At 51.8% G+C, this 27781-nt stretch overlaps 1 protein-coding gene across 2 annotated transcripts; it reads right to left on the reverse strand.

Annotated features, from left to right (window-relative positions):
* Positions 1 to 1507: 1507 nt before the first annotated feature.
* Positions 1508 to 27781, reverse strand: LOC105483400 (eukaryotic translation initiation factor 3 subunit B). Of its 2 annotated transcripts, XM_011744253.3 has the most exons (20): positions 27524 to 27779; positions 27220 to 27406; positions 20904 to 21096; positions 19265 to 19384; positions 18917 to 18974; positions 18289 to 18417; positions 17530 to 17687; positions 15059 to 15190; positions 14914 to 14980; positions 14460 to 14506; positions 12280 to 12490; positions 10418 to 10490; positions 9444 to 9566; positions 7639 to 7717; positions 6427 to 6565; positions 4399 to 4524; positions 3802 to 3879; positions 3297 to 3405; positions 3028 to 3146; positions 1508 to 2277 (listed from the first exon to the last, which is right to left on the reverse strand). In XM_011744253.3, the coding sequence occupies exons 1-19, from the start codon at positions 27722 to 27724 to the stop codon at positions 3043 to 3045; spliced, it is 2334 nt and encodes a 777-aa protein (XP_011742555.2). In that variant the 5' UTR covers positions 27725 to 27779; the 3' UTR covers positions 1508 to 2277; positions 3028 to 3042. The 2 variants fall into 2 exon arrangements, with proteins under 2 accessions (XP_011742555.2, XP_011742554.2); XM_011744252.3 differs by having other exon boundaries at positions 27220 to 27781.

The raw sequence follows: 27781 nt of genomic DNA on the forward strand, positions 1-27781 counted from the left end.
AGCTCAGCTGGGCAAGGCCAGGGCATGTTTGGCCACATCCCTCTTCCTTGGCATCCGGGTCAGTGCTGTGCCGCAGGAAACCCCTGCCACGTGGATTTGGCAAGGATGGGGCGACACCCCCAACACCCACGTCCCATTCCTCTACGAGGATGAGGCTCCAGCGTCTGACCAAGGCACTTGCCAGGAACACAGCTATGGGTCCCCGCGTTCTTGCCTGCCTTGGCCTCCCGAAACACAACCAAGGCCATGCCTGCAGCAGGGGTCCCAAGCCCACCCTGACGTCCTGAGCCTGCCAGCCCTGGGGACCCTGATACCCAGGAAGTCCCTCCGCAGCAGGCTGGCTCTGGGAGATCCACGTCTACCGTAGCAAAGTTAAAACCAACACGAGGTCTTCAGAAATCTTTTATTTATGAATTATATGCAACAATGACAACTAGTACATTTAAAAGTGGGAAGTTAATGTTTTTAGAAGGTCTGTTCTACCATGACAGTTCTACCACAATCTGTCATGTGGTAGAACTCTGTGTCTTTCTTTCCATGAAATCAGAAAAACTGTTTCTTGGCACACTAGAGTTTAAGCAGCGTGAGTGTAAACAAGAATTACTAATAAAATGTGCACTGGAGGGACACAGGACAAACGGCAGGATTGAAACCATTCTACAATTTTAGAATCACAGATGAGAGAAACGTAGGGCTCATAAAAAAGAAAATGCACCAAGGCACCCTCCACACACCTGGGAGACCGTGGGACCCGAGGCTCTAGGCCACTCCTCCAGGGCGGCAGGCGCTTGGGTCCTCTGCCCCGTGAATTACAGCCCCTCCGTCTCCAGACATTGCCTTAGGTTTGTAAACATCCCTTGGCTGTGAGTTCTGAGTGCTGCCTCAGGTCTGACAAGTTGAAGAGGTGGATGAAACTGCAGGGTCACAGGTGCTGCTGGGAAGTAAGACCCTGTAAACAGGAGGGGCTGAAATTCCCCCAATTTATGTGCTCCCTTCCCAACAGGAAACAATTTCAAGATGACCGCATAAAAATGGGCAGAACTGGCCGGGCATGGTGGGCATGGTGGCTCACACCTGTAATTCCAGCACTGTGGGAGGCTGAGGCAGGAGAATCGCTTGAACCCAGGAGGAGGAGGTTGCAGTGAGCCAAGATCGTGCCACCGCACTCCAGCCTGGGCAACAGTGCGAGACACCGTCTAAAAATTAAAAAACGGGCAGAACTGACCATTCTCAATACAAGTTTCCCAACATGTCTAAGTCCAGGGAAAAGTCACACGGTTCTCACCACGGAAAACGACCAGCATCTTTCACAGAAAACAACACAACCGAAGAGACTGGCGTGCCTAGTGCATCGCCGGACACAGGGTGGCCAAGTGTGTGTGATGACTGGACAGGACAGGGCCCTGCGGAGGTCTGGCTGGGCAAGCAGGCCCTTGCCACTGGGGAGGGAGGCAGGCACCAAGTTCAAGGTCACTATCTACATTCAAAGAGAGGAGAAAGACGGGTGTTTCATACAAGTTTGCTTTTATTTCCACGTTCAACCTGTGGAGAAAACCGGCCACAACCTGCACGGTGGGGGTATGAGGCATGGCGGCGCCCTCCCGGTGGGTCTCCGGGACACGTCCAGCACTGCCCGCGATGGGGATGCAAGTCCTTCAACGGAAACGCCGCTCAGCTGTGTACAGGCACCGTGGAAACATCACTGGGCGCAGAAGGTGCTGCCGGCGGCGTTGCTAAGAGTCTACAGAGCCAATACCAGTGGTTCCGACAGAAAACTCCAAACAAGAAAGAAGTGGGCCGGGCGTGGTGGCTCACGCCTGTAATCCCAGCACTTTGGCCGAGGCGGGCGGATTACGAGGTCAGGAGATTGAGACCATCCTCGCAAACACGGTGAAACCCCGTCTCTATTAAAAATACAAAAGATTAGCCGGGCGAGGTGGCGGGCACCTGTAGTCCCAGCTACTCGGGAGGCTGAGGCAGGAGAATGGCGGGAACCCGGGAGGCGGAGCTTGCAGTGAGCCGAGACTGCGCCACAGCACTCCAGCCTGGGCAACAGAGCGAGACTCCATCTCAGGGAAAAAAAAAGAAGAAAGAAGTGGAAGCGGGTGCCTTAAACACCCCACTGCAGACACCAGGGGCTGAAAGGCACAAAAACGTGTCGCAATGGCAGAATCCAGGCGCGGTCACAGTCCAGAGCCACAGAGCACGGGGAGGCAGCGGCAGTCACGTGGGCTTCCTGCAGGACGGCCTCGGCTCCACATACCACACGCGGCCGCACTGCAACAGAGGAACCGCGGCTGACGTTCTGTCCTGCAGCTCAGTGCGGGAGCAGCGGGTGCAGTCTGCCCCCTGGACAGGCACACATGGCGGCCCTAAACAGCACCTCAAAATGCTGAGGGAGCCCCTGAACATCGCCTTGGGGCTGACGTTGAGTCCCGCAACAGGAGCCGCCCTGGCCACAGAGAGCCGAGCCCATATGCCACCCCTGCTCACTCATGGTCCCGCCCTGAGGACAGCAACCAGGCCACCCTCAGACACCCCACTAGGCCTTCTGTCCCACACATGCCCATGCTGTGAGGCACGGAGGCCCCCAGGACTCAGGAGCTCCCGCACTCTGCTCCCCAGCCCCCGACTTGGAAGGCTCCTCTCAGAACTGCCAGAACCAGAGTCGCAGCCGCGCACGCCAGCGTTTCTGTCTGGTGGACACACTGCGGCCATCACTAGCACAGGCGTCAGGAAATGGCCAGGCACGGCCACCCTCCTCTTCCTAGCACTTCCCAGCACCTGGCCACGGCTCCTCCCTCACCCAGCATGGCCTGAAAGGCATCATCTTCGATGTGATCAGAGGGAGCAGTCGAGGCCACGTCGGCACCGACTCCACATTTCACACGAGGCTCAGCTAACCCTGGGCACACGACACTGGGGCTTCACCTCTGCCTTAAAGAAGGTGCTTTCTCAGTGATGGGATAACAGAAGCAGCTGAGAGCAGCCAACGGGGACCCCGCCGCGCCCCCTGCAGACGCTCACCACAGCGCTCCCAGGTCACTCCTGGTTCCCAAGAGGGATGATTTCCTCAGTGACGAAGAACTCTATGGTCTCCTCTTCCCAGTCGTCCACGTTGCTGTCCAGCTCGTCAGTGTCCACACCTGAGAGGACAAAGGGCGCAGGTCACCCACAGGGGCACATGCCGAGTGGCACCACCGAGGCCAGTGGGAAGAACGCAGGAGTCCGCGTGCACCGTGGCCTGTGGGCGGCGGAAGGGCCAGCTCCTGGTGACAGAGGGATCTCTACGTTACCTCCTCGCAACTCCAGGCGCTCGTTTTTCTGCTCCATATAGAGCTCCTGGGCCATTTTTCGGTACTTCCGGAAGTCTTCCATCATGGTGCGCCTTCTCTCCACCAATTCCTATGCGTGAGGTTAGGGAAAGCCACAGAACTGGTAAGACACGTGCCTCCCCATCGCGAAGAGCCCATACCCAGGTGGACAGTGCCAGGATGACAGCATTTGGAGGCGCTCAAGCAGTAATGGCCACTCCATTCGTTTTCACTTTTCCCTCATTCTCACTCTTCCCCCAACACTGTCCCCCGCCCACAAGGCAGCAGTGAGGTCGCAACTCCAGGCCCCTGTGCCAGCCCCAGTTCCCCACTGCATTCCTCCTAGGGGAGAAACAGAACCAGTGTCTTCAGGGCAGAAGCAACTCTGCGCACACACACAGCGCCGCCTGCAGCCCTGATGCGGGCCCGCCTTTGCCACGGCAGCAGATGTCCCAGCACGGCCCTCCCTTTGGGGAACAAGGCTCACCTTTGAGGCTTTGGACTGGCTCAAACGATCCTTCTGTTCAAAGATCTTCGAGTATTTCTTCAGATCCTTTTTAATTTGCTGAAACAAAAGACCCGCCACTCAGGATTTAACATTCCAAGCAAGAAGCACAAATGCAATCTTCAGAGTTGCCGACATGAGGTGACACCCAGGGTCATTCATAGAACAGCTTCTCAGGAGTGCTCGCGCCCGCTCCTTCCTCCATCTTTCTTCAGACTTTCTTCCTGGGATTTAACCCTCCTCCTCGCTCTGACCTATCGGCCTATTTTACCACAATTATGTAAACCCCCGACAAGCCGCTTCTATTCCCACCAGGACTTTTTCATGGCCCTGGTATCTTTTCATCTACCCCACGGGTTCATGCAAAACTCCCCTAAACAAGCTGGAGGCCTCAGGCTACTCTCCTAGAGCTGTTCTATTCCATTCAGTTCTCACTGTTCCTGCATCTCTTCAAGGCGTCCTTGCAAATGTCACGTTTCTATCCTCCACTCACCACCCTAACAATAACAGAAAAACTGACTACTGTTCAATGCCACAATCACCTCCAGTGCCCTGCAGCGGGGATGGGGGGACGCTGACCTTGATCTGCTCCTGGCTCAGGAGTGTGGGAGGCCGGGGCCGCCACAGCAGCTGGCAGAAGCGGTCCTTGTTGTTCTTCTGCAGAAGGCGGCCCTGGAAAGTCCACAGCCAGTATGCATTGTCCACCTAGGCGAGGGCAGGGCCACACCAGGACACAGAGGGATCAGCAGAGCCACAACTGTGACTATGTCACTGCTGCACAAGGTCCTGGGTATCGGGGACACGTGTGAAGCAAACAAAGCTCTGCCTGTGCAGAGCCAACAGCAGCGGAGGTGGGCAGTCAGTGAAAGACACCTCAGTGATGCAGTCGACCCAGAGTGCAGGGCACAGAGCAGTCGCAGCAGCGCTCATCACAGCACAGGCCTGCGCGGTCCTGCTGGCAACACGAACCCCATGCTGGATGGAAGCTAACTGCACCACCACGCGCCGCTGCACCCCACGCCAGATATAAGCTGTGCGGAACCCGGGACCGGATGGAAGCTAACTGCATCACTGCGCTGCTGAGCCCCGTGCCGGGTGTGAACTGTGCTGAGCCCCCTGCCGGGTGTGAGCTGTGCTGAACCCAGCGCCGGGTGTGAGCTGTGCTGAACCCAGCGCCGGGTGTGAGCTGTGCTGAACCCAGCGCCGGGTGTGAGCTGTGCTGAACCCAGCGCCGGGTGTGAGCTGTGCTGAACCCAGCGCCGGGTGTGAGCTGTGCTGAGCCCTCTGCCGGGTGTGAGCTGTGCTGAGCCCTCTGCCGGGTGTGAGCTGTGCTGAGCCCTGTGCCGGGTGTGAGCTGTGCTGAGCCCTGTGCCGGGTGTGAGCTGTGCTGAACCCTCTGCCGGGTGTGAGCTGTGCTGAACCCTCTGCCGGGTGTGAGCTGTGCGGAGCACTGTGCCGGGTGTGAACTGTGCTGAACCCTCTGCCGGGTGTGAGCTGTGCGGAGCACTGTGCCGGGTGTGAACTGTGCTGAACCCTCTGCCGGGTGTGAGCTGTGCGGAGCACTGTGCCGGGTGTGAGCTGTGCTGAAGCCTGTGCTGGATGTAAGCTAACTGCATCACTACGCGCCACCAGGCTCCGCTCTCTTCACAGCAGGCCTCTCTCATGAAGGAGGGCGCACTCGCTGGCCCTCGGCATAGACATCTTGTTGCAGCCCGGCATTTTGGGAGCTAAGTGTGTATACCTCAAGGAGAGTGGTCAACAACTTAAAAGGTCTTTTTTATTTTTTTAAAATGGGGCTAGGGTTTCGCTGTTGCTCAGGCTCGTCTCAAAACTCCTGGGCTCAAGTGATTCTTCTGTCTCTGCCTCCTAAAGTGCTGGGACAACCGGTGTGGGCCACTGTGCCTGGCCTAAGGTGATTTCAAGGGTTGAGGTGGGCCCCACCAAAGTGACATCTCAACGTATCTGAACAGAGGCTGCCATCAACATATCCTCATTCCAACGTGAAGATTTCTAACTCTCGACACTTGTAGTCGTATTTGGGAAGCTGATACTCCTAAGAGTTCTGTATCTCATTAAACAAAATTACCCGAGTTTGGTCTCACAGGCTCTATTTGCATGGACTGGTTCAGTGTCAATACCTCCATCAATGTTTTACAAGTCATTAAATACTGAAAGTCCTCGACAAATTTAACCAGCAGTTTTGGAATAAGCGTTGTGGGCAACGCAGCAGCTGGACTCAACCAATGACCCCAAAGAGATCTTAACGTCTGCGGTTACAGAACTTTGTTCAGACTTCAAAGGAAGTGACTCCTCTCTGCAGAAAAACACTTGTGTATGACACATTCTCACTACCTTTCAAGGGTCCCCAGGCCCAGGGTAAGACCCCCACCCGCCCTGCAACCATGAGCGGGAGCTGCTCCTGCACTCGGCGCCACCTCTTCTACAACCCAGAATCCTCCTCCTCCTGCCACGAACACCAGCCAAGGCTTCTGTTAAACACAGAGGCTTGTGCCCCTTCCCCAAGGTCCCAGGGCAGCACCAGAGTCAGCAGCCAGCCGGCAATCCCTGCTTCTATCCACAGCCAAAGCTATGCCCACGGGCCTGCACCTTATGGCTCCACCAGGACACAGAGGTGACGACGTAGCGTCCGGTGGGATCCCACTCGACGTCGGAAGCCATGTAGTGCTCTGCGATGTTCATGACCGTGCAGTCCGAAGTGTCCACAAACGCTAAGGCACCATTCATACTGCAGAGACAGACAGGACCGTCAGGCTTCATGGAGACGTGTACCTCCTGGCATCCCACTCCTGAGAGGTGCTGCAGCATGGGGTCCCCAGGGAGCCAGCCTCGGCGTTAACATGGAAACAAGCACGGCAACAGCCTCTGGTGGCCACCGTGAGACGTACCAAGTCACAGATGCAGAGTGTGTGGTGAGTAGTACACACGTCTGCCATCACTATTATTTTTACTGGAAATGTTATCTGGGGCTAAGTAAGCCTTCAAAAATATAGCATCAAGTGTGCACAATGAAGCAAGGGAGAGCAGCAACAAAAGGGTACTCTTTAAGCTGGAAGTTTCTCCACGATTTCGACACACTGCTGGAACACAGCTGAGACCAGCACGTGACACAAACCACAGAGGTAAGGCAGCCTCACAGCTGTGTAACGAATACCCTTCCTGCTAGAAGACACGGGACTGAACCCCTGGGGGTGGTAACTGGATTGCTGGAAGGCACTTGTTTAACCACGAAGAACCACAACTCGCAGACGGGTCTGCCTGGTCACTTCACGAAAGCATCTGCGAGCGCTTATTTCTTCTTTTTTGAGACGGAGTCTCACTCTGTCACCCAGGCTGGAGTGCAGTGGCGCGATCTCAGCTCACTGCAACCTCTGCCTCCTGGGTTCACGCCATTCTTCCACCTCAGCCACCCAAGTCACTGGGACCACAGGCGCCCGCCACCAAGCCTGGCTAATATTTTGTATTTTTAGTACAGATGGGGTTTCACCGTGTTAGCCAGGATGGTCTCGATCTCCTGACCCCGTGATCCACCTGCCTCAGCCTCCCAAAGTGCTGGGATTACAGGCGTGAGCCACCGCGCCCCACACAAGCGCTTATTTCAATCTATCCTGGCTTGGCCCGAGTCCTGGAGTGCCATGGGTCCGCAAAGGTTCATAAACTCCCATCCACTGACACCGGGGTAACCCTCTCAGTGCACAATACTCCCTCTACCAAGAAGCTGGTGCAGGCGCCTGAGGGTCTCTGCCACAGCAGGCCGAGTGCTGCTCACAAGGCGGACAGGCTCAGAGCGTGTACACCTACCTCCTCAGGCCCGCCAACACCACGAACTGTCCTTGGGGGCTCCAGAAGATGGTGTTTGCTTGCTGCTTGTCGAACATCTCTGAAAGGAAAGAGAGCGCCCGTCACGAGCTGCGAGGCTTCCACGGTGCCGGGGCCGCCAAGGCTGGAGGACTTGGCTGTAGCTCAAGCTGCCCATGTGGGCAGAGCCAGTAATGCCGAACCACCTCGGAAAACAGTTTTACAAAGTCCATCGCTAAGCACCCCGAGTCACGATCCACACTTTAAATGGGAAAAAAAAAAAGAAGATATGACAGGGGTACTTCAAAACAAGACTATCTTATTTCCTGAGGTAACTGGACAAAGAATTCCCTTTACGGCAAATGTTCACTGCTGCAGGGTCCCCAGCAGGGAGAAGACGTCAGAGACACGTGACCCTGAAAGACTAAAGCCACTCTCCTAGCGACAAGGCGTCTTTGGATAAGCTATGCTTGTTGAAACTGACTAGTCATCACCTTTCCAGGTACTAACTCTTACTTCCAGGAGGGATCTCAGGCAGAGCCACGGGAGCGGGGAGAAGGCCAGCTGGGGCTGGGCTCAAGTCCCCCTCAGAGCACATGCTCCCTGCGTCTCAGACAGAGCTGACAACCTGTGGCCTCTCTCTCCTCAGCCTGCGGTACATCCAAAAAAAGAGGCGTGGGGCAGGCTGATGTGGGGAGAAGGGGAGGAGACGGAGCAGGGCAGTGCACCCCGGCAGGGGCAGGGGTCTCAGACTTGTACAAACGAACACCCCAACAGTCACAGGAATGGAACAGAGCCCACACAGTGGCCCCAGAGTCCATGCCAAACCTCAGGAGAGGCATGTCACACTACACGTTTGGAAGGTACAAGGTGCCTCTGCTTGCCGTACGTTTTATGACCTAGAAGACTTACGCAAGTCTCTGGACAGTCTGCAACTGCCCATATGTTTACATCAACCGGAATTAATGAAACAGCTAATTGTGATCCACTGCCAACTGAGGGCACCACACACCCTGCCAAGCTCTAGCAAAGTGAAAACTAAACTCCTCACAGAATCATGCTGCAAAAGGTGCGGCCAGGAGATTCCAACCCCTTCCAAGTACAGGGCCAAACCTATGGCTCTGCAGGAGGGCACCTGGCAGCCAGAGTCCTGTGGGTGAGGAACACAGCCCATCACCACCTCCCGGCTGCCACACACACACCACGCCTGTGAAGCAACAAACAATGGCTCATTCAATCCCCGCGGGCACCAGGCTCTATGCTGAGCAGAGACCCCAGGATGAAGTGAGGAGCTGAGGGCACAGGCGGCAGCTACCATGAGACGGGAGAGCGTCCCCGCACCACTGAGGAGCAAGCCCCAGGTGGGTGCAGTGTGGTGCCCCTGGAACCAGGTGCACGGGGCAGGGCACAGCCGTGTGCAACAGCTCTGCACACCCTGGTCAGAGCCACCCGACTCAGACTGGGGACTGGCAGGAGCATGTCCACAGGAAGTGACCCTGAGCCCAGGGACGACAGCTACAGCCAGAAGGGAAAAAGCTTCACTCCAGACGATGGCAGAGAATGGAAGCCTTAGAAATACTTGCTTAAACGTGAGGGCCCAACGGGGCTCAGAGAAGCACCCCACAAGGAGGCAGCACCTCCAGGCCATCGCTCACTTCATCAGCCAAGCCCACAACGCCCCACTCACAGGCGAGTCCCGGCCTGCTCAGCAGTGGTCCTAGGCCAGTCAAATGCTCACTGCTGGGCAGGAACTGAGTCATGATTCGTGCTGACCTGTTCAGAAGAGAAAAAGGGACTAGGCTACTTACTGATGAGTTCAATTTTCCCGTTGTTTTTGACGTGGTAGAAAGACACAGATATCCGCGGAGCCTCTCCATGCAGCACGGCAAACTTACTTCCATTTGGTTCCCAGGCAAAGGCTATGATGGTTTCTAAAATGGACAAAACAGACCACTCCCTTTTTAGTCAACTCAGAACCCAATGCTCTTGATCAGTTAAAATGTTCACTACTCAACCACAGAGAAATATCCTCCAACGTTTAAAAGTTCATTAAAAGGACCAGAGAGCAAGCAACAGCAGGGAAGGTGCACATTCCTGGAGTTTCAGAGACAGCTGCTTCCACTCATGTGGAGTGACCTATGTGAAACTGCTCTCTCCCTGAGCGGGACACCGGGACCCCCACGGCGGGACCTCCACGGCAGGACGCCCACAGCGGGACCGCAGGAGCCTGACGTGGGCAGCTGTGGGTGCCGCTTCCCTCGCACCCAGTGTGGCACCTACAGTGGGATCCTCACTTCCAGTCTCCTACCTGGAAAGGTGGCCAGGTTTCACGTTTTCTCACCTCTCTATTTTTGTCCTTCCTTCCTCCTTTTTTCCATGGCAAAACAAAAAGCCTAACCAGAACACAGGCTCAATCTCTTCTCTCTTTTTTTTAGACAGAGTCTTGCTCTGTCACCCAGGCTGGAGTGCAGGGGCGCAATCTCAGTTCACTGCAACCTCTGCTCCTGGGCTCAAGTGATCCTCCCACTTCAGTGTCTGGAACAGCTGGGACTACCGCTGCCCACCACGCCTGGTTAATTTTTTTATTTTTTTTGTACAGAGAGGGTCTCACTACATTGCCCAGGCTCTAAACACGTTCTATGACCTGGAGATGGCTACTCATGGTGCGGGCTCACAGTCCTGACTCTGTTGCTCAGACAATCCCTTGCATGGAAGTGTTAAAAGCCAAGAGTAAACAGCACAGAGGCGCCATTCACCTCAAAGTGACTAAAATACAACTTGCCTTTCATTTCGACCACATCCACAGGTACCTGTTTCTCCCTCATTCGGAAAATTTCAAAATTTGTGACAACACCCTGTATAAAAAAAAGGGGGAAGGGGTGACATTTTGGACAGTGAAACTATGAGACAAAGGTTCAAATCAAAGGTCAACTTCACAACGAAAGATTCAGTGTGCACGCTTGGTTCACACACACGAGCATCTACAGTGATAAAAGAAACAGCCCTCAGGACCGAAGACGGTTCAGTTGGAGGGTAACTGCCGGCGCCACGTCTACCGGCAGTCACTGGACATGCACGAAGTAACTCTGACCCAGATCCCACCTCCAGAAGCCGCCCTGCCTGCCACACTCGGGCACAAGCAGTCCCAGGGTCCTCACTGCAGCCTGCGGACCAGGATCCCGAGGGCCATAAAGGCTCACCAGTGGGGCTGGTTAGACCGTTTCAGACAGTGGGGTGTCCGGTAGCCATAACCTTCAAGAAGTCCTGCCCTCCTCCAGCAGTCTAAGGGGAAATTGCCCTGACGTCCATCAACAAAGGAAGGAGGCCAAGAAATGTGGTCCACCAGACAAGAGATTACCGTTCAGACTCAGCACCACGGACCAGCCGTGGGAACACTGAGCTACGTGAAGATCAGACACAGAAGGCGGCATACTATCCAATTCCAGCTGTGCGTCCAGAACAGGGAAATCACTGACATTCGTGATGCCAGGAGCTGGGCAGAGAAACTGCTAATAGGCATGGTGTTTCTTTGTAGGGTGACAAAAACATTTCTTATTTTTTATCTTTTAAAAATTATCTGTAGACATGGGGTCTCACTGTGTTGCCCAGGCTGGTCTGAAACTCCTAGTCTCAAGCTATCTTCCCTCCCACCCCGGGAGCCACCGCGCCCAGCCGATGAAAATGTTCTGAAATGAGCGGTGCTGGCTGCACAACTCTGAACACACAAAAAGCCACTGAACCAGTTCGCCACTCTAAAGGGGTGTTTTAAGGCATGTGAATTACCTATCAATTAAAACTTTTTTAACACAAAACAAAGAGGAATACTTCCATTAGAGGGAAAACTCAGGAATTTTTTTTTCTTTTTTTTTTTTGAGACAGAGTCTGGCTCTGTCGCCAGGCTGGAGTGCAGTGCCGCAATCTCTCAGCTCACTGCAACCTCCGCCCCCTGGGTTCAAGCAATTCTCCTGCCTCAGCCTCCCGAGTAGCTGGGATTACAGACGCGCGCCACCATGCCCAGCTAATTATTGCACTTTTAGTAGAGATGGGGTTTCACCATGTGTGCCAGAATGGTCTCAATCTCTTGACCTCGTGATCTGGCCACCTTGGCCTCCCAAAGTGCTGCGATTACAGGCACGGGCCACTACACCCAGCCAACTCAGGTAATTTTTTTGATAAAATAAGTATTAAATGATCAACCACCAAAAAAAAAAAAAAATCTGGGTATACTACTCTTTGTGCTCAAAAAGACAATAGTATTCTCAGCTGGGCACAATGGCTCACGCTTGTAATCCCATCCCTCTGGGTGGCCGAAGTGGGCAGACCTGAGGTCAGGAGTTCAAGACCAGCCTGGCCAATATGATGAAACCCTGTCTCTACTAAAAATACACAAATTAGCCAGGTCTGGTGGCGGACGCCTGTAGTCCTAGCTACTTGGGAGGCTGAGGCAAGAGAATCGCTTGAGCCCAGGAGGCGGAGGCTGCAGTGAGCCAAAATCGGGCCATTGCACTACAGCCTGGTGACAGCAAGACTCCGTCTCAAAAACAAACACAACAAAACAAAATCCATTAACAACCTCCAAACAATACGGTGGCCACTTCAGAGCTGAGGATAACGAATCGCCAGTTCCCGAGGGAATCTACATACCTGGGTGCCTTTCGGAGTCCTATCTACTTTCACACACAAGTAGTCTCCGTTCTTCTGCCAGTGGAGCTTGCAATCCACCACGTTGAACAGGTTCCTCACGCGGATCTCTTGCCTGGTAGGGAGCTGCATCAGGGTTACCCTGGCTGGAATATCTTTGTCTTCAGGCACCCAGAAGGCGATTATGTTACCACCAGGAGACCAAGAAAAGTCTCTGCACGACAGGAAAATAAAACGCTAAAGCAAAGGCCAAGTGATGAAACTAAAAAGCAGAAGAAAATAAAACAACTCATTTGCTATACAGAAGCTCAATGCTGTTATAACTGACGCTGAGCACTCCCGCCGGGCAGCTTCACAGGTCCTCACCAGGACCCTGGGGCACTACCGCGCTCACTGTAACAGGGAATGAATGCAGACAGAGTATTAGCAACCCCACCATCACATACAGATTCATAGGGACTCCAGCCTACGCTCTGTCAGCCCACTCTTAAGACACCGCACACTGCTGCTTTGACGCAAGTAAGTTGTAGGCTGGTTGACCGGGCTATTACGTCATCTGAAGATTAATTAAGGTGCAAATGGGGAAACCGGCAAATCAAGTATAAGGAATGAGCAAGAAAAAGGGCAACTCCCTCCACTGTATCAACCTCTCTACAGAAAAGCTGCTGTAAGGAACGAACGATCCTGAGCTCACCTACATGAAAAACAGCTTTATACACACTATGTGCTGTTTTGCATTTACTGAGAACCAACGTCCTGGTCTTCTCATTTTATAAGCCATAATTTTGCCCAAGAATGTAAAAATGAAAGACGACACGTCAATGTCCTTGGATTGCTGGTAGTTCACTGCTATAATACTGACTAGTCCCAAGTTTTCCGATAAATAAAAACGTGCCCATTCTTTGATGGTGAAAATGAGCTGAAGGCTCCCCAAACTCTGCCTCAGACAGAAGAGCAATAGGAAAACCTTTCGCCTAAGCAGAGTCCCCTCTCTTCCTTAAGGCTGGAAACCCCCCTAGTTTCTAGGTCAAAGACGAGGTAAATGGAAGGAAGCCGACTCAAGGCTCTGGCCTTGGAAGATTCATTTCTGGGCACAGGAAAGGGGTCACTGAAGTGGTGCCTTGAGGGTGGTGGGCCCAGCACTGAGCAACCTTGCCCATCGACCCAAGCCTCCATCCTGGCGTCCAGAACAAACTCACCTTAGGCTGGGCATGGTGGCTCACACCTGTAATCCCTGCACTTTGGGAGGCTGAGGCGGGCAGGTGGATCACTTGAGGTCAGGAGTTCAAGACCAGCCTGGCCAACATGGTGAAACCCCGTTTCTTCTAAAACATACAAAAAATTAGTCAGGCATGGTGGTGGTGCGCCTGTTAATTCCAGCTACTCGGGAGGCTGAAGCACCAGAATCGTTTGAACCTGGGAGGCACACCACTATACTCCAGCCTGGGCAACAGAGCAAGACTGCGTCTCAAAAAAGATTTAAAAATGGCCGGGGGTAGTGGCTCACGCCTGTAATCCCAGCACTTTGAGAGGCTGAGGTGGGCGGATCACTTGAGGTCAGGAGTTCTGAGACCAGCTTGGCCAACACAGTGAAACTGTCTCTGTGAAAAATAAAAAATTAGCTAGGCATGGTGGTGGACACCTGCAGTCCCAGCTACTCGGGAGGCTGAGGCAGAAGAATCACCTGAACCCAGGAGGTGGAGGTTGCAGTGAGCGGAGATCATACCACTGCACTCCAGCCTGGGTGACGGAGCAAGACTCTGTCTCTTTAACAACAAAAAAAAAGCTGAGTGCTAAAGGAGAGAGCACAAATAAAGGAAACCAACTGCAATGGACCACGTCTGTGTCCTCCGAATTCACAGGGTGAAATTCTAACCCCCTGGGTGATGGCATGGGGTGGGGCCTTTTGGGGGTGGGAGGTCCTGAGGGTGAAGCCCTCGGGAATGAGATGACAGCTTTTACAGAAGAAGCCCGGGAAGCCTTCTTCCGGGAAGGCTGGACTGAGGGGCCGTCCATGAGGAGGGAGGTGGGCCCTCACCATGGGTCTGCAGGCACCCTGACCTCGGGCTCCCAAGCTCCAGAACTGGGAGAAAGAAATCTCTGCTGTCATAAGCCACCCCGCCTATGGTATTGTGTTAAGCAGCCTGAACGCAAGAAGACACCAAATTGATAAGAATACTCACTTTATCCCAGAGATCTTCAAACTCTTCTTGTCCAAAAGACCCATAGACTGCCCAAAAAAAAGGAAGGCTAAAGTTGAGTCAAATCACGTCAGTGTCTCAGAAGCACACTTAACTTTTTACAAAAGGAAACCAGAGTCTGATGTGAATTTGCCTAGAGGGCAGCGCACACAGAGGATGACAATGATTCCACCCACCCACCCACCACCGAGAACTGCAGTTCTGAAGCCCACTGCATTAACTCTCATCCAGGACCCCCCACGGCTGTGCCAGGGGGGCAGGAGTGACTGAAGAGCTCTGCCCAGAGCAAGGTTTGTTAAAAAGGCACAGGAGACAGGACTTTCCTACGCATCTGTGAAACCTCCTCCTCCTCTTCTAGCACAAATACGGAAAAGCACCACACCCCAGTTACAAGCAAGGATGGGACGGGGCGTTTTCCATCACCGGGACCACTTACAGGAGTTTCATAGATGCTAAGCGTATCCAGGGTCATTCTGGCAAAGAATTTGCCATCGTGGCTCCATCTAAGAAGAAGAAACAAATGCCAAGGTGTTCCAATGAAAAGACACAGGCTACAGAGCTCGTTACAATGGTCCACTTACTTAAAAATAGGCCAATGGGCTGAGCTCTCACAGTGAAAACCTCTCTTCTTGTGCCCTGTAAGGATGTCCCAGATGATTATGGCCTGAGGGTCATCCTGCGTGTCCATCAGGGGGCTAAAGGTCACCAGGTACCTAGAAGAGAGGGGCCACACTGTATGTCTACCCTCCTCTCACGAGAGGATCGTAGTCTGTCTGTGCGGCCAGAACACGCGGTCAGAACTCGTGGAACCAACTCTCTCCCGCAACCCCACACTGCCCGGCCCCAAGAGTTCCAAGCGGAAGAGGGAAGCAGCAGCGCTTGTTCATTCTGGTGTCAATACACTGCAGACACTCTGGTTTCTCCAAGATCAGCACAGAAAGATCTCACAGGCCCCACACAAAAGGCTGCTGAGTGATCTAGAGGGAGGCACAGTGTGGAATTCTATCTTTACTCATGTTTCATTAAGACTAACAAGGTAGGCTGGGCACAGTGGCTCACACCTGTAATCCCAGCACTTTGGGAGGCCAAGGCGGGCGGATCACAAGGTCAGGAGATCGAGACCACGGTGAAACCCCGTCTCTATTAAAAATACAAAAAATTGGCTGGGCGCAGTGGCTCACGCGTGTCATCCCAGCACTTTGGGAGGCCGAGACGGGCGGATCACGAGGTCAGGAGATCGAGACCATTCTGGCTAACATGGTGAAACCCCGTCTCTACTAAAAAAAATACAAAAATTAGCCGGGCCCGGTGGCGGGCGCCTGTAGTCCCAGCTATACGGGAGGCTGAGGCAGGAGAATGGCTTGAACCTGGGAGGCGGAGCTTGCAGTGAGTGGAGATCACGCCACTGCACTCCAGCCTGGGCGACAGAGCAAGACTCCGTCTCAAAAAAAAAAAAAAAAAAAAATACAAAAAATTAGCCAAGCGCGGTGGTGGGCACCTGTGGTCCCAGCTACTCAGGAGGCTGAGGCAGGAGAATGGCGTGAACCCGGGAGGCGGAGCTTGCAGTGAGCCGAGATCGCGCCACTGCACTCCAGCCTGGGGGACACAGAGAGACTCCGTCTCAAAAAAAAAAAAGACTAACAAGGTAAAAAACTACGACTGGACGCAGTGGCTCACACCTGTAATCCCAGCACTTTGGGGGGCAGAGGCAGGCAGATCACCCAAGCTCAGGAGTTCAAGACAAGCTTGGCCAACCATGGCCAACCAAGCTTTAACATGGTGAAACCCTGTCTCTACTAAAAATACAAAAATTAGCCAGGCATGGTGGCAGGCACTTGTAATCCCAGCTGCTCAGGCGGCTAAGACAGGAGAATAGCTTGAACCCGGGAGGTGGAGGTTGCAGTGAACCGATACTGTGCCATTACATTCCAGTCTGGGCGACAAGTGAAACTCGGTCTCAAAAAAAAAAAAAAAAAAAAAAAGTCCCATCCAGTTTGAAAGCCAGCACAGGTCTGATGGGAAACTTCAGAGGCTGGGGGCTCCTCTCAGCCATGATTTACCTGACTGCTGGTTTGTCTGGAGCTACTTCACCTGCTCACTCAGTTCACACAAAGTGTGTAACAGACGGTCCCTTACAACACCAGAGGAGAAGGCAGACACAACCTGTGAGGGCGAAAACAGTGGCCCCAGCTCGTCCTCACACTGCCTTCCACAACTGCCCCTTTCCCTAGCAGAGCTCCAACAGCCGGATTAGCTAGATCAAAAACCACGGCTCGGCCAGGTGCAGTGGCTCATGCCTGTAATCCCAGCACTCTGGGAGGTCAAGGCAGGAGGATCACTTGGCACCAGGGGTTCAAGACTACCCTGTGCAACAAAGTGAGACCTCCCCCATCTCTACAAAAAAATAAACAAAATTAGCCATATGTCATGGCGTGTGCCTGTGGTCCCAGCTACTCAGGAGGCTGAGGTGGGAGGACCGCCTGACCCTGGGAGGCTGGGGTTGCAATGAGCCTGCAATGGGGCCACCAGGTGGCGCCAAGCCTGGGTGACAGAGGCAGGAAAATTTATCTGTAAAATATGTGACCTTAGACTAGATCCTGAACTGAAGGAAAGTAAATATTATACAGAACATTATTAGATCAAGTAACAAAATCAGAATATGACAATACATTAAAGTATTCAACAAATGTTAAATCCCTGAAGTTAGCACCTGCACTGTGGTCATGCTAACAAAATCCTATTTCCAGGAATACACATTCAGGGCTGAAGGGACACGTTACTTCAAATTACTCCCAAATGGCTCAGGAAAAAATATCTGTGTAGATGACGACATAAATGCAACCAAAATATCTGTGTAGAAGATGACGACATAAATGCAACCGAACGTGAGATCTCAGTAAAAAGCATACTAGTGTTCTCCTTACTCCTATATTTTTCTACTAAGTTTGAAATGCTGCAAAATGAAAGATCACCTGTAGAAGGCTGGCATGGGGTGAAAAGCATAGACTCCAACAGCCGGATTAGCTAGATCATCTTTTTTCTAGCAGCTTACCTTTCACAAGGTGAGAAGTCAATGAGCTGAACCCCTTGGTGGCTGAATCTCTGAATTTGCTTGAATTTCTCTCCCCCCCATAGAGCAATGCCTCTTTGATGAAAGGTAGCCAGATAGGTGCCCTTAGGAGACCAACGCACATATGTCTCTGTCCATCTCTGCAGAAAAAGGCAGTGCCAACATTAATACAACAAAATGGCAAACACAAAGACTCCTCCTACAATGAATCTATTCTGCAAACTCTTTCTTTCTTTCTTTGTTTTTTGGAAGGGAGTCTCGCTGTCTCCCAGGCTGGAGCACAGTGGCATGATCTCGGCTCACTGCAAGCTCCGCCTCCCAGGGTCACGCCATTCTCCTGCCTCAGCCTCCAGAGTAGCTGGGACTACAGGCGCCCGCCATCACGCCCAGCTAATATTTTGTATTTTTAGTAGAGACGGGGTTTCACCGTGTTAGCCAGGATGGTCTCGATCTCCTGACCTTGTGATCCGCCCGCCTCGGCCTCCCAAGTGCTGGGATTACAGGCTTGAGCCACCGCGCCCGGCCTATTCTGCAAACTCTTAACTGAGATACACAAAGCCTGTTCACTTCTCAGGATTTACTTCAAAGCTGGAAGAGGAATAAAAGTTGTTTTCAGAAAGTAATCTCAAAGAAAATATAACATCACCTGCTCTTCCAGTTTTCTGATAGAAACAAAGTTCCACTTTGTTAAGGAAATATGGGAGAGGTGAGTCCCCGCCCCCAGCAGCAGCAAATACACACCGCTCTTTCTTCAATTGAGACAGGGTCTTTTACGTCATTCCAGAATATGGAAGTGCGGTCTCCACTCTCAAAAATCACACTGTACTGATCTCTGCATTCTGCCTCTTCAAGCCAGTAACGTAAGTTCCCCTTAAAAAAAAAAAAAGGCAAGGAATATAACATTTCATTAATTTTAATAAAAAACTCATTCACAACTACTGCTCTTAAAGATATGACAAATTCAGTCCACATCTTAACTCCCAAGTCACACTCTAACCTCAAGTCAAGACACCATCCAGCATTTCTTTTCTTTTTTTTTGAGACAGGGTCTCGCTCTGTTGCCCAGGCTGGAGTCCAGTGGCACAATCATAGCTCACGGCAGCCTCAACCTCCCAGCTCACGGTGATCCTCCCACCTCAGCCTCCCAAGTGCTGGGAAAACAGGTGAATGCCAGGTCTGGCTAATTTATGTATTTATTTACTTTTTGTAGAGAGGGGGGTCTCACTTTGTTGTCCAAGCTGGTCTTGAATTCCTGGGCTTACGCCATCCTCCCACCTCAGCCTCCCTAAGTGCTGGGATTACAGGTGTGAGCCACCACACCCAGCAGCATTTCTTTAAACCGCTGAGATGCAGGTTTCAGGCCACTCACCAGGTCTTTGAAAGGCTGTTTCTCTGGAATATCCCACTCGTCACTGATGGTCATATACCTGGAGGAGAAAGGAAACTGATGACTAGAAAGAGCACCCGTGGGGGTCCGGCATGGCCCTGCTGCGCTCCAGCCTGCCCACCCCAAGGGCTGTGACTGGCATAACGGGGAGGGGTGTTGCAGGCCAGAAGCACGGGGCAGGGCTATGAAACGGCCCTGTGGCAGCCTGACCAGAAAGGACGTGAACAACCTGACAGGCACCAGCACCCACTGAGAAGCACCAAGCCACCCACACACAGCCGCTCACTCGCACGTCAATGTCTACTTCCTTGTGGCCAAGTCTGAACTCACTTGTCAAAATCTGTGAAGAGGTTGACCCGGAACGTGTGCTGCTTGTCAAGCTTGTAGCCATCGGCGTTCTTCACAGCATCCACAGCGTGGGCCGGGGACGCGTACTCCAGGAAAATATACCTGAGTGAGAGAGGGCCATTGGCACACGCGCACACTGTAAGGTTAGGCAGGTACGCGCTGCCTGCCCCACTCCTCTCCACGGACAAGCCCTCCGTGCCAGGAGTCTCTGTGCTACTCTTCCTGCCTCGAGCTTAAGGCAGTCACACGGGGGACAGACCCACAGCCAGGGAGCTCCTAAGTGAGGGAAACCCTAACCAGAAGATCCAAAGTCTTTAGTTTTGTTATCATAAATTATAGAAAAGTTAATCAAAAAGTCCATTATTTTTACTGTAGCAATGGTTTCGTGATATGTACACATCAAAATCTATTAAATTGTATACTTTAAAACTATGCAGATTTATTGTATATCAATTATCTCCAGAGCTGTTTAAAAAAAAGTCTTGGCCAGGTGCGACGGCTCACACCTGCAATCCCAGCACTTTGGGAAGCCAAAGCGGACAGATCACTTGAGGTCAGGAATTGGAGACCAGCCTGGCCAACATGGCAAAACCCCTCTCTATTAAAAATACAAAAATTAGCCAAGCATGGTGGTGCAAGCCTGTAATCCCAGCTACTTGGGAGGCTGGGGCAGGAGAATTGCTTAAACCTGGGAAGCGGAGGTTGCAGTGAGCCAAGATCACGCCACTGTCCTCCAGCCTGGGCAACACAGTGAGACTCTGTCTCAGAAAAAAAAAAAATTAAAAATAGTCTAGGCTGGGCGCGGTGGCTCACGCCTGTAATCCTAGCACTTTGGGAGGCCAAGGCGGGCGGATCACAAGCTCAGGAGATCAAGACCATCCTGGCTAACATGGTGAAACCCCGTCTCCACTAAAAATACAAAAAAAATTAGCCAGGCGTGGTGGTGGGCACCTGTACTCCCACCTACTTGGGAGGCTGAGGCAGAATGGCATGAACTCGGGAGGCGGAGTTGCAGTGAGCCGAGATCACGCCACTGCACTCCAGCCTGGGTGACAGAGCAAGACTCTGTCTCAAAAAAAAAAAAAGGTCTAATATTGTGTATAACAGGCAAGATTAGAAAGGACCTCAGAGAATGTTTCACTGTAACATGAGTAGCTGAGGGTCAAGAGGCCATCCCTCAATCGACTGCCCAACACAGAAAATGCAGCAGCATTACCTGCATTTGATAATTTTTCTAGAAACTAAAACTATTCTAGTTTTTACTTCACTTATTTTAGAGACAGTCTTGTTCTGTCACCCAGGCTGGAGTGCAGCTACGTTATCATAGCTTACTGCAGCCTCCAACTCCTGGCCTCAGGCTTCAAGAGTGTTGGGAGTTAAGGCGTAAGCCACGATGCTGGTCTATTCTAGGTAATTTAAACAAACTTTAAAACCTTAACTTAAACTTTATCATCTTCTCATTCACTGCTCTGGAGAGCTTCCAGCTGAGGGCGGCCTGAAGAAGTGAACGGCCCACATGCCTGGGCGAGGCAGGAGCTGTGTTTGCAAGGAGCTCCTGCAACACTCCCTCATCACGACGTGCCAGACACAGATGAGACTTCTCCCACGGGAGAACACTCACCCTTTCGTCTTCCCATCCTCTTCAGGATAAAAATCATTTGTGATTTTCCCAAACTTGGAAAAGATCTTGTGGATGACATTTTTGAGCTTCTCAAGTCGGTCAGGTCCCACCTGAGGGACGTTGTCCACTACAATCACCGAATCGATTCCGTCCGCTTCCTGGGGCCGGTCTTTGAGGACATCTCCCAGTAATTCTGAACCAGAGAGAGATTTTTCAAATGATCATTTTTACCAAGAAAAATATTAATACATTAACTGAGCACACTAAACAAGTCTCCAAGAAGAGCCAATGAATCATCTAAATGCTTCACTGTGAGCAAAAGAAATCCCAACCCTGGCTTGGTTCAGATTTTAAACACGAGTTGCGGGGACTGGAACGCTCCTCTCTCCCTTTGATGGAAATGTAAACAGTCAAGACAGGTCAATTAAGTTCTGGCAATAACCAAAGACTACAAAAGAATAACAACAAAAAGATTTTAACAACGCAAAATGCAAATGAAAAAGACAGTCTAAAGAATATCCAATATTAGCCTGTAATCCCAGCACTTTGGGAGGCCGAGATGGGCGGATCACGGGTCAGGAGATCGAGAGACGATCCCGGCTAACACGGTGAAACCCCGTCTCTACTAAAAAATACAAAAAAAATAGCCGGGCGAGGTGGCGGGCACCTGTAGTCCCAGCTACTCGGGAGGCTGAGGCAGGAGAATGGCGTAAACCCGGGAGGCGGAGCTTGCAGTGAGCTGAGATCCGGCCACTGCACTCCAGCCTGGGTGACAGAGCAAGACTCCGTCTCAAAAAAAAAAAAAAAAAAAAAAATATCCAATATTAGAGCTTCCAGAGATCCCTAGATTTTGAAAGGTTTCTAGCAACGTCTAGGCAGAATCCCATCGCAATGTCAGTGAAAACTGACTTTTTACGGAAGATTTCAGCAAACAAGTAAATATTTAAATGCTCAGTATATTCACAGCACATTTGTGTTGTGAATACAAATTACTAGAAATTATTCAAGGAGGAACCTCTCTCGAGTGAATTGGGATGAAAGTAGTAACTCTTCTCCCACCTCCTGTTCCTGGTGATGTTCATGTTTTCAGGCCGTGTACTGGATGGCCATTCACAAGTGAATCAAGAAAAAAAAACAGAGGAAGCACGCCTGGGGTGAGCTTCCCCACCTCTCTCCACTGCAAATGGCCCATCAACAGGCACCTTCGTCCGGAACAACTCCTTGCCCAATATTCCTTATATTAAAAAGCTCTAAGGATAAACAACCAAACTGCAGGAGACAAGGACACAGCAAAGTGTTTTTCCGACTCACACAACACTCAACACAACACTTCTGACACCGGATGTGGGGCCCACATCAAGCAGTTTTCCAGGGGCTGCCAGCTGGGTGTCCTCTACTTAATCCAATTCAGACATGATCTACCGGGAATCAGCACCAGATCCCACAGGCTGAAGGCTCAGTCCCAAAGACTGGTCCCTGTTTCAGATGGCAATCGCAAGTAGTGAGCTGTCACCTCCAGTTCTGACCAACAGGCTACAAAGCAGGGCTCCCACTACCCCCCGCTTCTTGGGTTCCATTAATTTGCTACAGCAGCTTACAGAATTCAGGGAGCTAGGTTTGCCAGCTTATTATCACGGACGTTACAGAGGATACGGACGAACAGGCAGATGGAGGAGAAGTGCAGAGCCTCCCTGTGCTCTCCAGGCCACCACCCTGCAGGAGCCTCCACCTGTTCCCACACGTGGAGCCCCCGGAACCTGGTCCTTTTTGGTGTCTAGGAAGATCTCATTACATGGGCATAGTTAATGACATCACTGAGCACCGGTGATCAACTCAACTTTCAGCCTCTTCCTTCTGGGGGGCAGGGGGAGCCCTAAAAGTTCCCGCCCTCTAATCACGTGGTTGGTTCCCTGGCAAGGAGCCCCAGCCATCAATCATCTCACTTGTCTACAAAAAGACACTTATCACTTTGGAGATTCCAAGTGTTTAGACGTTGTGTGCCAAGAACCAGGGCAGAGCCCAAATACACATTTCTTATTATATCACAAAGAGCCTTTTAGAAAAACACTATCAGGGCAGAGACCTGCACTTAAACTAGGAGACTGGAGAATATACAAGTTCCTGAAACAGCTTTTTTTTTTTTTTTTTTTTTTTTAAGAGACAGGGTCTTGTTATGCTCCCCAGGCTAGCCTTGAACTCCTGGGCTCTAGCAACCCTCCTGCCTCAGCCTCCCAAGTAGGAGGGACTACAGGTGGGAGCTGCCATGCCCACAGAGTTTAAGTAACAGTATTTTTTTCTTAGTGGTACGTGAAGCTGTCCTCAATGTGATGAAATGCCTCGCAGGGCTTTTGGAAAGCATCACATAGTCAGAATTCAGGACAGGGCCAAGCTCAGTGGCTCACACCTGTAATCCCAGCATTTTGGGAGGCCAAGGCAGGCAGATTACTGAGGCCAGGAGTTCAAGACTGGCCTGGCCAACATGGTGAAACCCTGTCCCTAATAAAAATACAAAAAAAAAGGCCGGGCGTGGTGGCTCAAGCCTGTAATCCCAGCACTTTGGGAGGCCGAGACGGGTGGATCACGAGGTCAGGAGATGGAGACCATCCTGGCTAACACGGTGAAACTCTGTCTCTACTAAAAAAACACACAAAAAACTAGCCGGGCGAGGTGGCGGCACCTGTAGTCCCAGCTACTCGGGAGGCTGAGGCAGGAGAATGGCGTAAACCCGGGAGGCGGAGCTTGCAGTGAGCTGAGATCCGGACACTGCACTCCAGCCTGGGCGACAGAGTGAGACTCCGTCTCAAAAAAAAAAAAAAAAAAAAAAAGATCCAAGCATGGTGGTGGGCGCCTGTAATTCCAGCTAGTTGAGAGGCTGAGGCAGGAGAATTGCTTGAACTCAGAAGATGGAGGCTGCAGTGAGCCAAGATTGCGCCACTGCACTCCAGCCTGGGCAACAGAGTGAGATTCCATCTCTAAAAATAATAGTAATTTCAACATACTAAATATGCAGATATCAGAAAATATTCTTCGCTTTATTTATTCTCAAAAGTTGGCCGGGCATGGTGGCTCACTCCAGCCTGGGTGACAGAGCAAGACTCCGTCTCAAAAAAAAAAACACAAAAAAAAAACCTTTCAGAAATACTGAAAATTTACCAGGCATGGTGGCTCACGCCTCTAATCCCAGCACTTTGGGAAGCTGAGGAAGGCAAATCACTTGAGGCCAGGAGTTCGAGACCAGCCTGGCCAACATGGTGAAACCCCGTCCCTACTAAAAATACAAAAATTAGCCAGGAGTGGTGATGGGTGCCTATAATCCTAGCTGTTCAGGAGGATGACACAGGAAAATCGCTTGAACTGGGGAGGCAGAGGCTGCGGTGAGCCACTGTACCCCAGCCAGGGCAACAGAGTGAGACTCCATCTCAAAAAAAAAAAAAAAAAAAAAGGAAATATTGAAAATACTACCCTAAAAAATAATCTCCATTTTATTTTCAAAGATGCTAAAATTGAGAGGAACGAGATGTAAAAAAAAAAAAAAAAAAAAAAAAAAAAAAAAAAAAAAAAAAAAAAAAAAGGGGAAAAAGGCAGTTGCCAGTCACTGCAGTGCCGGACACCCTGCTGTGGAAACTAGTCAAATCCCAGGATACCTTCTAAAGCACTTACCATACAATTAAATGGCCTGACAAGCCTGATCTGAATTTATAAGGCTTGCAATAAAAAGCTTAGCTTTTACACAAACTGCGTACTCCTTCCCACAAGCTCAAAGCGTCTAGTCTAGGAGAACCAGCCCACACCTAGGAAGGAAACAAATGAAGTAACTACACCATGAAGACACATCGCCTTCATCACTCTCGGCCCAAGCATCGGTGACACGTGGCTCACAGATTCCCAACCTGTCTCCAGGAAAAAAAGAAGAGAACAATTCTCAACACTAAATAGCAAACAAAAAGAATAGTTAATAATGCAAAAAAGACATTTAGAGTTAAAATTCTGATCAGCTGAAACATTAAACTGAAAGGATGATTACAGTTTGAGATGCTAATCTGCACCCAAAAAATAAGAAGGCAAGACAGGGACTCCAGGCCACCTTTGGTCTGCTCCTTGGAAGACTCGGCCCTTTTGGAAAGAACTGATACACTCATATACTATCTGGAAGACTCGGCCCTTTTGGAAAGAACTGATACACTATACTATCTGGAAGACTCGGCCCTTTTGGAAAGAAATGATACACTCATATACTATCTGGAAGACTCGGCCCTTTTGGAAAGAACTGACACACTCATATACTATCTTGCACACTGACCCTGAAGGGCAGCTCTTGTCATAACGCACACAACCCACCTGCGTTACCACAACCAGGCGGGCCAGGACAAAGCCTGCTTGCTGAGCCTTAGTCCTCAGGACCAGATGCCTCACCTGTCACTCTGGCCAACACTGCACCTTCAGGGCCACGTGGGACCCCTGAGGACCCACAGTCATCACCCAGCCTGGCCAACCTTGTGGTCATATTAGCATCCACTAACTCTTCCCAATTCCAGAAATAATTTACACATTAGAAATCTGAATTCGATGGGCTCAAATAATACTTTTAAAAAAATAGCAGAATTTCCAAGGGCTCAAAATAATCATTAAACCAAAAATTTTGATTTTAAACTATAACAACTACTGAAGTGTTAGAAAGAACACCGTTCTGCCGGGCGCGGTGGCTCACGCCTGTAATCCCAGCACTTTGGGAGGATGAGGTGGGCCGATCACAAGGTCAGGAGATCGAGACCACGGTGAAACCCCGTCTCTACTAAAAACACAAAAAATTAGCCGGGCGCGGTGGCGGGTGCCTGTAGTCCCAGCTACTGGGGAGGCTGAGGCAGGAGAATGGCGTGAACCCGGGAGGCGGAGCTTGCAGTGAGCCGAGATCGCGCCACTGCACTCCAGCCTAGGAGACAGGGTGAGACTCCTGGGAGACAGGGCGAGACTCCGTCTCAAAAAAAAAAAGAAAGAACACTGTTCTGAGCAGGAGAGTCTGGTGAGCCACGCAAAGCGAACCCACTGCGAATTCTCAGCAGCCTACTCCACCTTCAGGGACACATTTCCTCAGGACTGAGGGGCGCAGACTAGATGTTCCCAAAGTCTTCATTAGTTTGTGGTGTTCTTCCTGCTTTTCTTGCTAAAATGTCTTCTATGAAAAAAAAAAAAGTGTAATATAATAATGGCCACAGTAACTGACAGCCTTTTTATTTTTTAATTTTTCACTTTTTGAGACAGGGTCTCACTCTGTCACCCAGGCTGGAGTGCAGCAGTGGGATCTTGGCTCACTGCAACCTCCACTCCTGGGTTCAGGCTATTCTCGTGCCTCAGCCTCCCAAGTACCGGAGACTACAGGTGTGCACCACCACACCTGGCTGATTTTTGCATTTCTGATAGCCTTTTAAAAATACGTTTCAATTATAAGTTGGCAACTCCACGTTATTCCCTAAATTGTCTTGGTGTATATCTGGCTGCGTCAGCAAGGGTATTTTTATTTTTCTCACTCCAGTATTAACTTAGCCAATCCGCAGAGGCTGATGTGTTTCTCAACTTAAAGGCTTAAGAGAGCTAAAAACAAAAGAAAAACAAATGAGACCAGCTCTCATCAGAAGTCACTTTAGGAAAAGAGCTCTCTGAGGCGGAAGCAGAAATAGGCCTGTAAATCCAATCAAGGTTGAGACGAAGGCAAAGCAGGCTGTTATCAACAATATTAAAACCTGGAAAAATAACTCGCCTTACAGGTTTAGCAGAGGGGATAAAGGAGAACCAAACTGGAATTTGACAGGGTCTGCCTGTACCACTAGGGAAGTCTCCTGGAGATGGACAATTGTGCGGGGCAGGAGGACAAAATCACCGGCTCTGCGACAACCTGTTCCTCCGATCCAGACCTCGGGAGGTCTGACTGGTCAGCTGGGACACGCAGACCCGCAAACCTGACACCGGATCTTCGGTTTTTGCTGTAACCCCAGCTGCTACACTCACAGCACACCCAGCCACAACAGAGTACCCCTGTGCCCTCTCCCACCCTCTCAGATTTCTGGTTGTCATGCAAATCCCTGGCTCACGAAGTTAGCTCCATCCTGTCCCCTTTTTTAGGAAAGAAAAGGGGAGGCGCTGGGGTCTCAGAACGTTTCTAGGGCACTCGGGAACCCCTCCCTCGGTGGCTTTCCAGGAACACACGGACACCCTCGCTGGAACTTCTGCACGAACCAGTGGCACAGCCCGACATCTCCCACCTCCGGAACCCCAGTCACGCTCCCGCGCCGCTCGCCAGCCCTGCCCCGGGCGCCCTCACCTTCCTCGCTCACATCATCCACGAAGTCCTCGGGGTCGCTGAAGGAGGGCTCGTCCGCGTCGCCGTTCTCCAGCGCCCGGGGCTCGGCCTCGGCCGCGCTACCCTCGTTTCCTCCCGCGTCCTCGGACGCCGCCTGGGCCCGGCTGTCGGCGCACTCGTCCCGAGCCCGCTCTCCCGGGGCCTCGCCCTGTGCCGGGACAGGGGGCTCAGCGTGCGACCCAGGAGGTTCCTCGGCTGCCGGAGGCGAGAGCGACTCGGACGGGCCGGAGGCCGCCTCTGCCTCGGCCGCCGGCTCGGTCCTCACCTCCGGCTCCGGCTCCGGCCCGGCCTCCGCGACCGCCACCTCCTCACTAGAGGCCTCTGTCCCCGCCGCCTCCGGAGCGCCGGGCCCCGCGGGCCGCAGCAGCCCCTCGTCTGGCGGCGGCTCGGCGGCCGGTTGCTGCTGGCCGGGCTCGGCACGCTCTTCGGCCGCCTCGGGCACCGCCACGTTCTCTGCGTCCTGCATGGGCCCGACACTACCTACTCGCAGGGTTCCGCGGCCGCCGCGCTTCCGACTCTCCCA

Source organism: Macaca nemestrina, chromosome 4, assembly GCF_043159975.1.
Source record: "Macaca nemestrina isolate mMacNem1 chromosome 4, mMacNem.hap1, whole genome shotgun sequence".
Lineage (NCBI taxonomy): Eukaryota > Metazoa > Chordata > Mammalia > Primates > Cercopithecidae > Macaca > Macaca nemestrina.

Bases quoted from the DNA above. Each gene is read 5' to 3' on its own strand.
- LOC105483400 (XM_011744252.3), bottom strand. From the start codon at position 27,724: ATGCAGGACGCAGAGAACGTGGCGGTGCCCGAGGCGGCCGAAGAGCGT. The intron at 18,418-18,916 runs GTGAGTGGCCTG...TTTTTTTTTAAG, and splicing joins AACAGCCTTTCAAAGACCTG to GGGAACTTACGTTACTGGCT. The intron at 3,406-3,801 runs GTGAGCCTTGTT...CCTCACGCATAG, and splicing joins GCCAGTCCAAAGCCTCAAAG to GAATTGGTGGAGAGAAGGCG.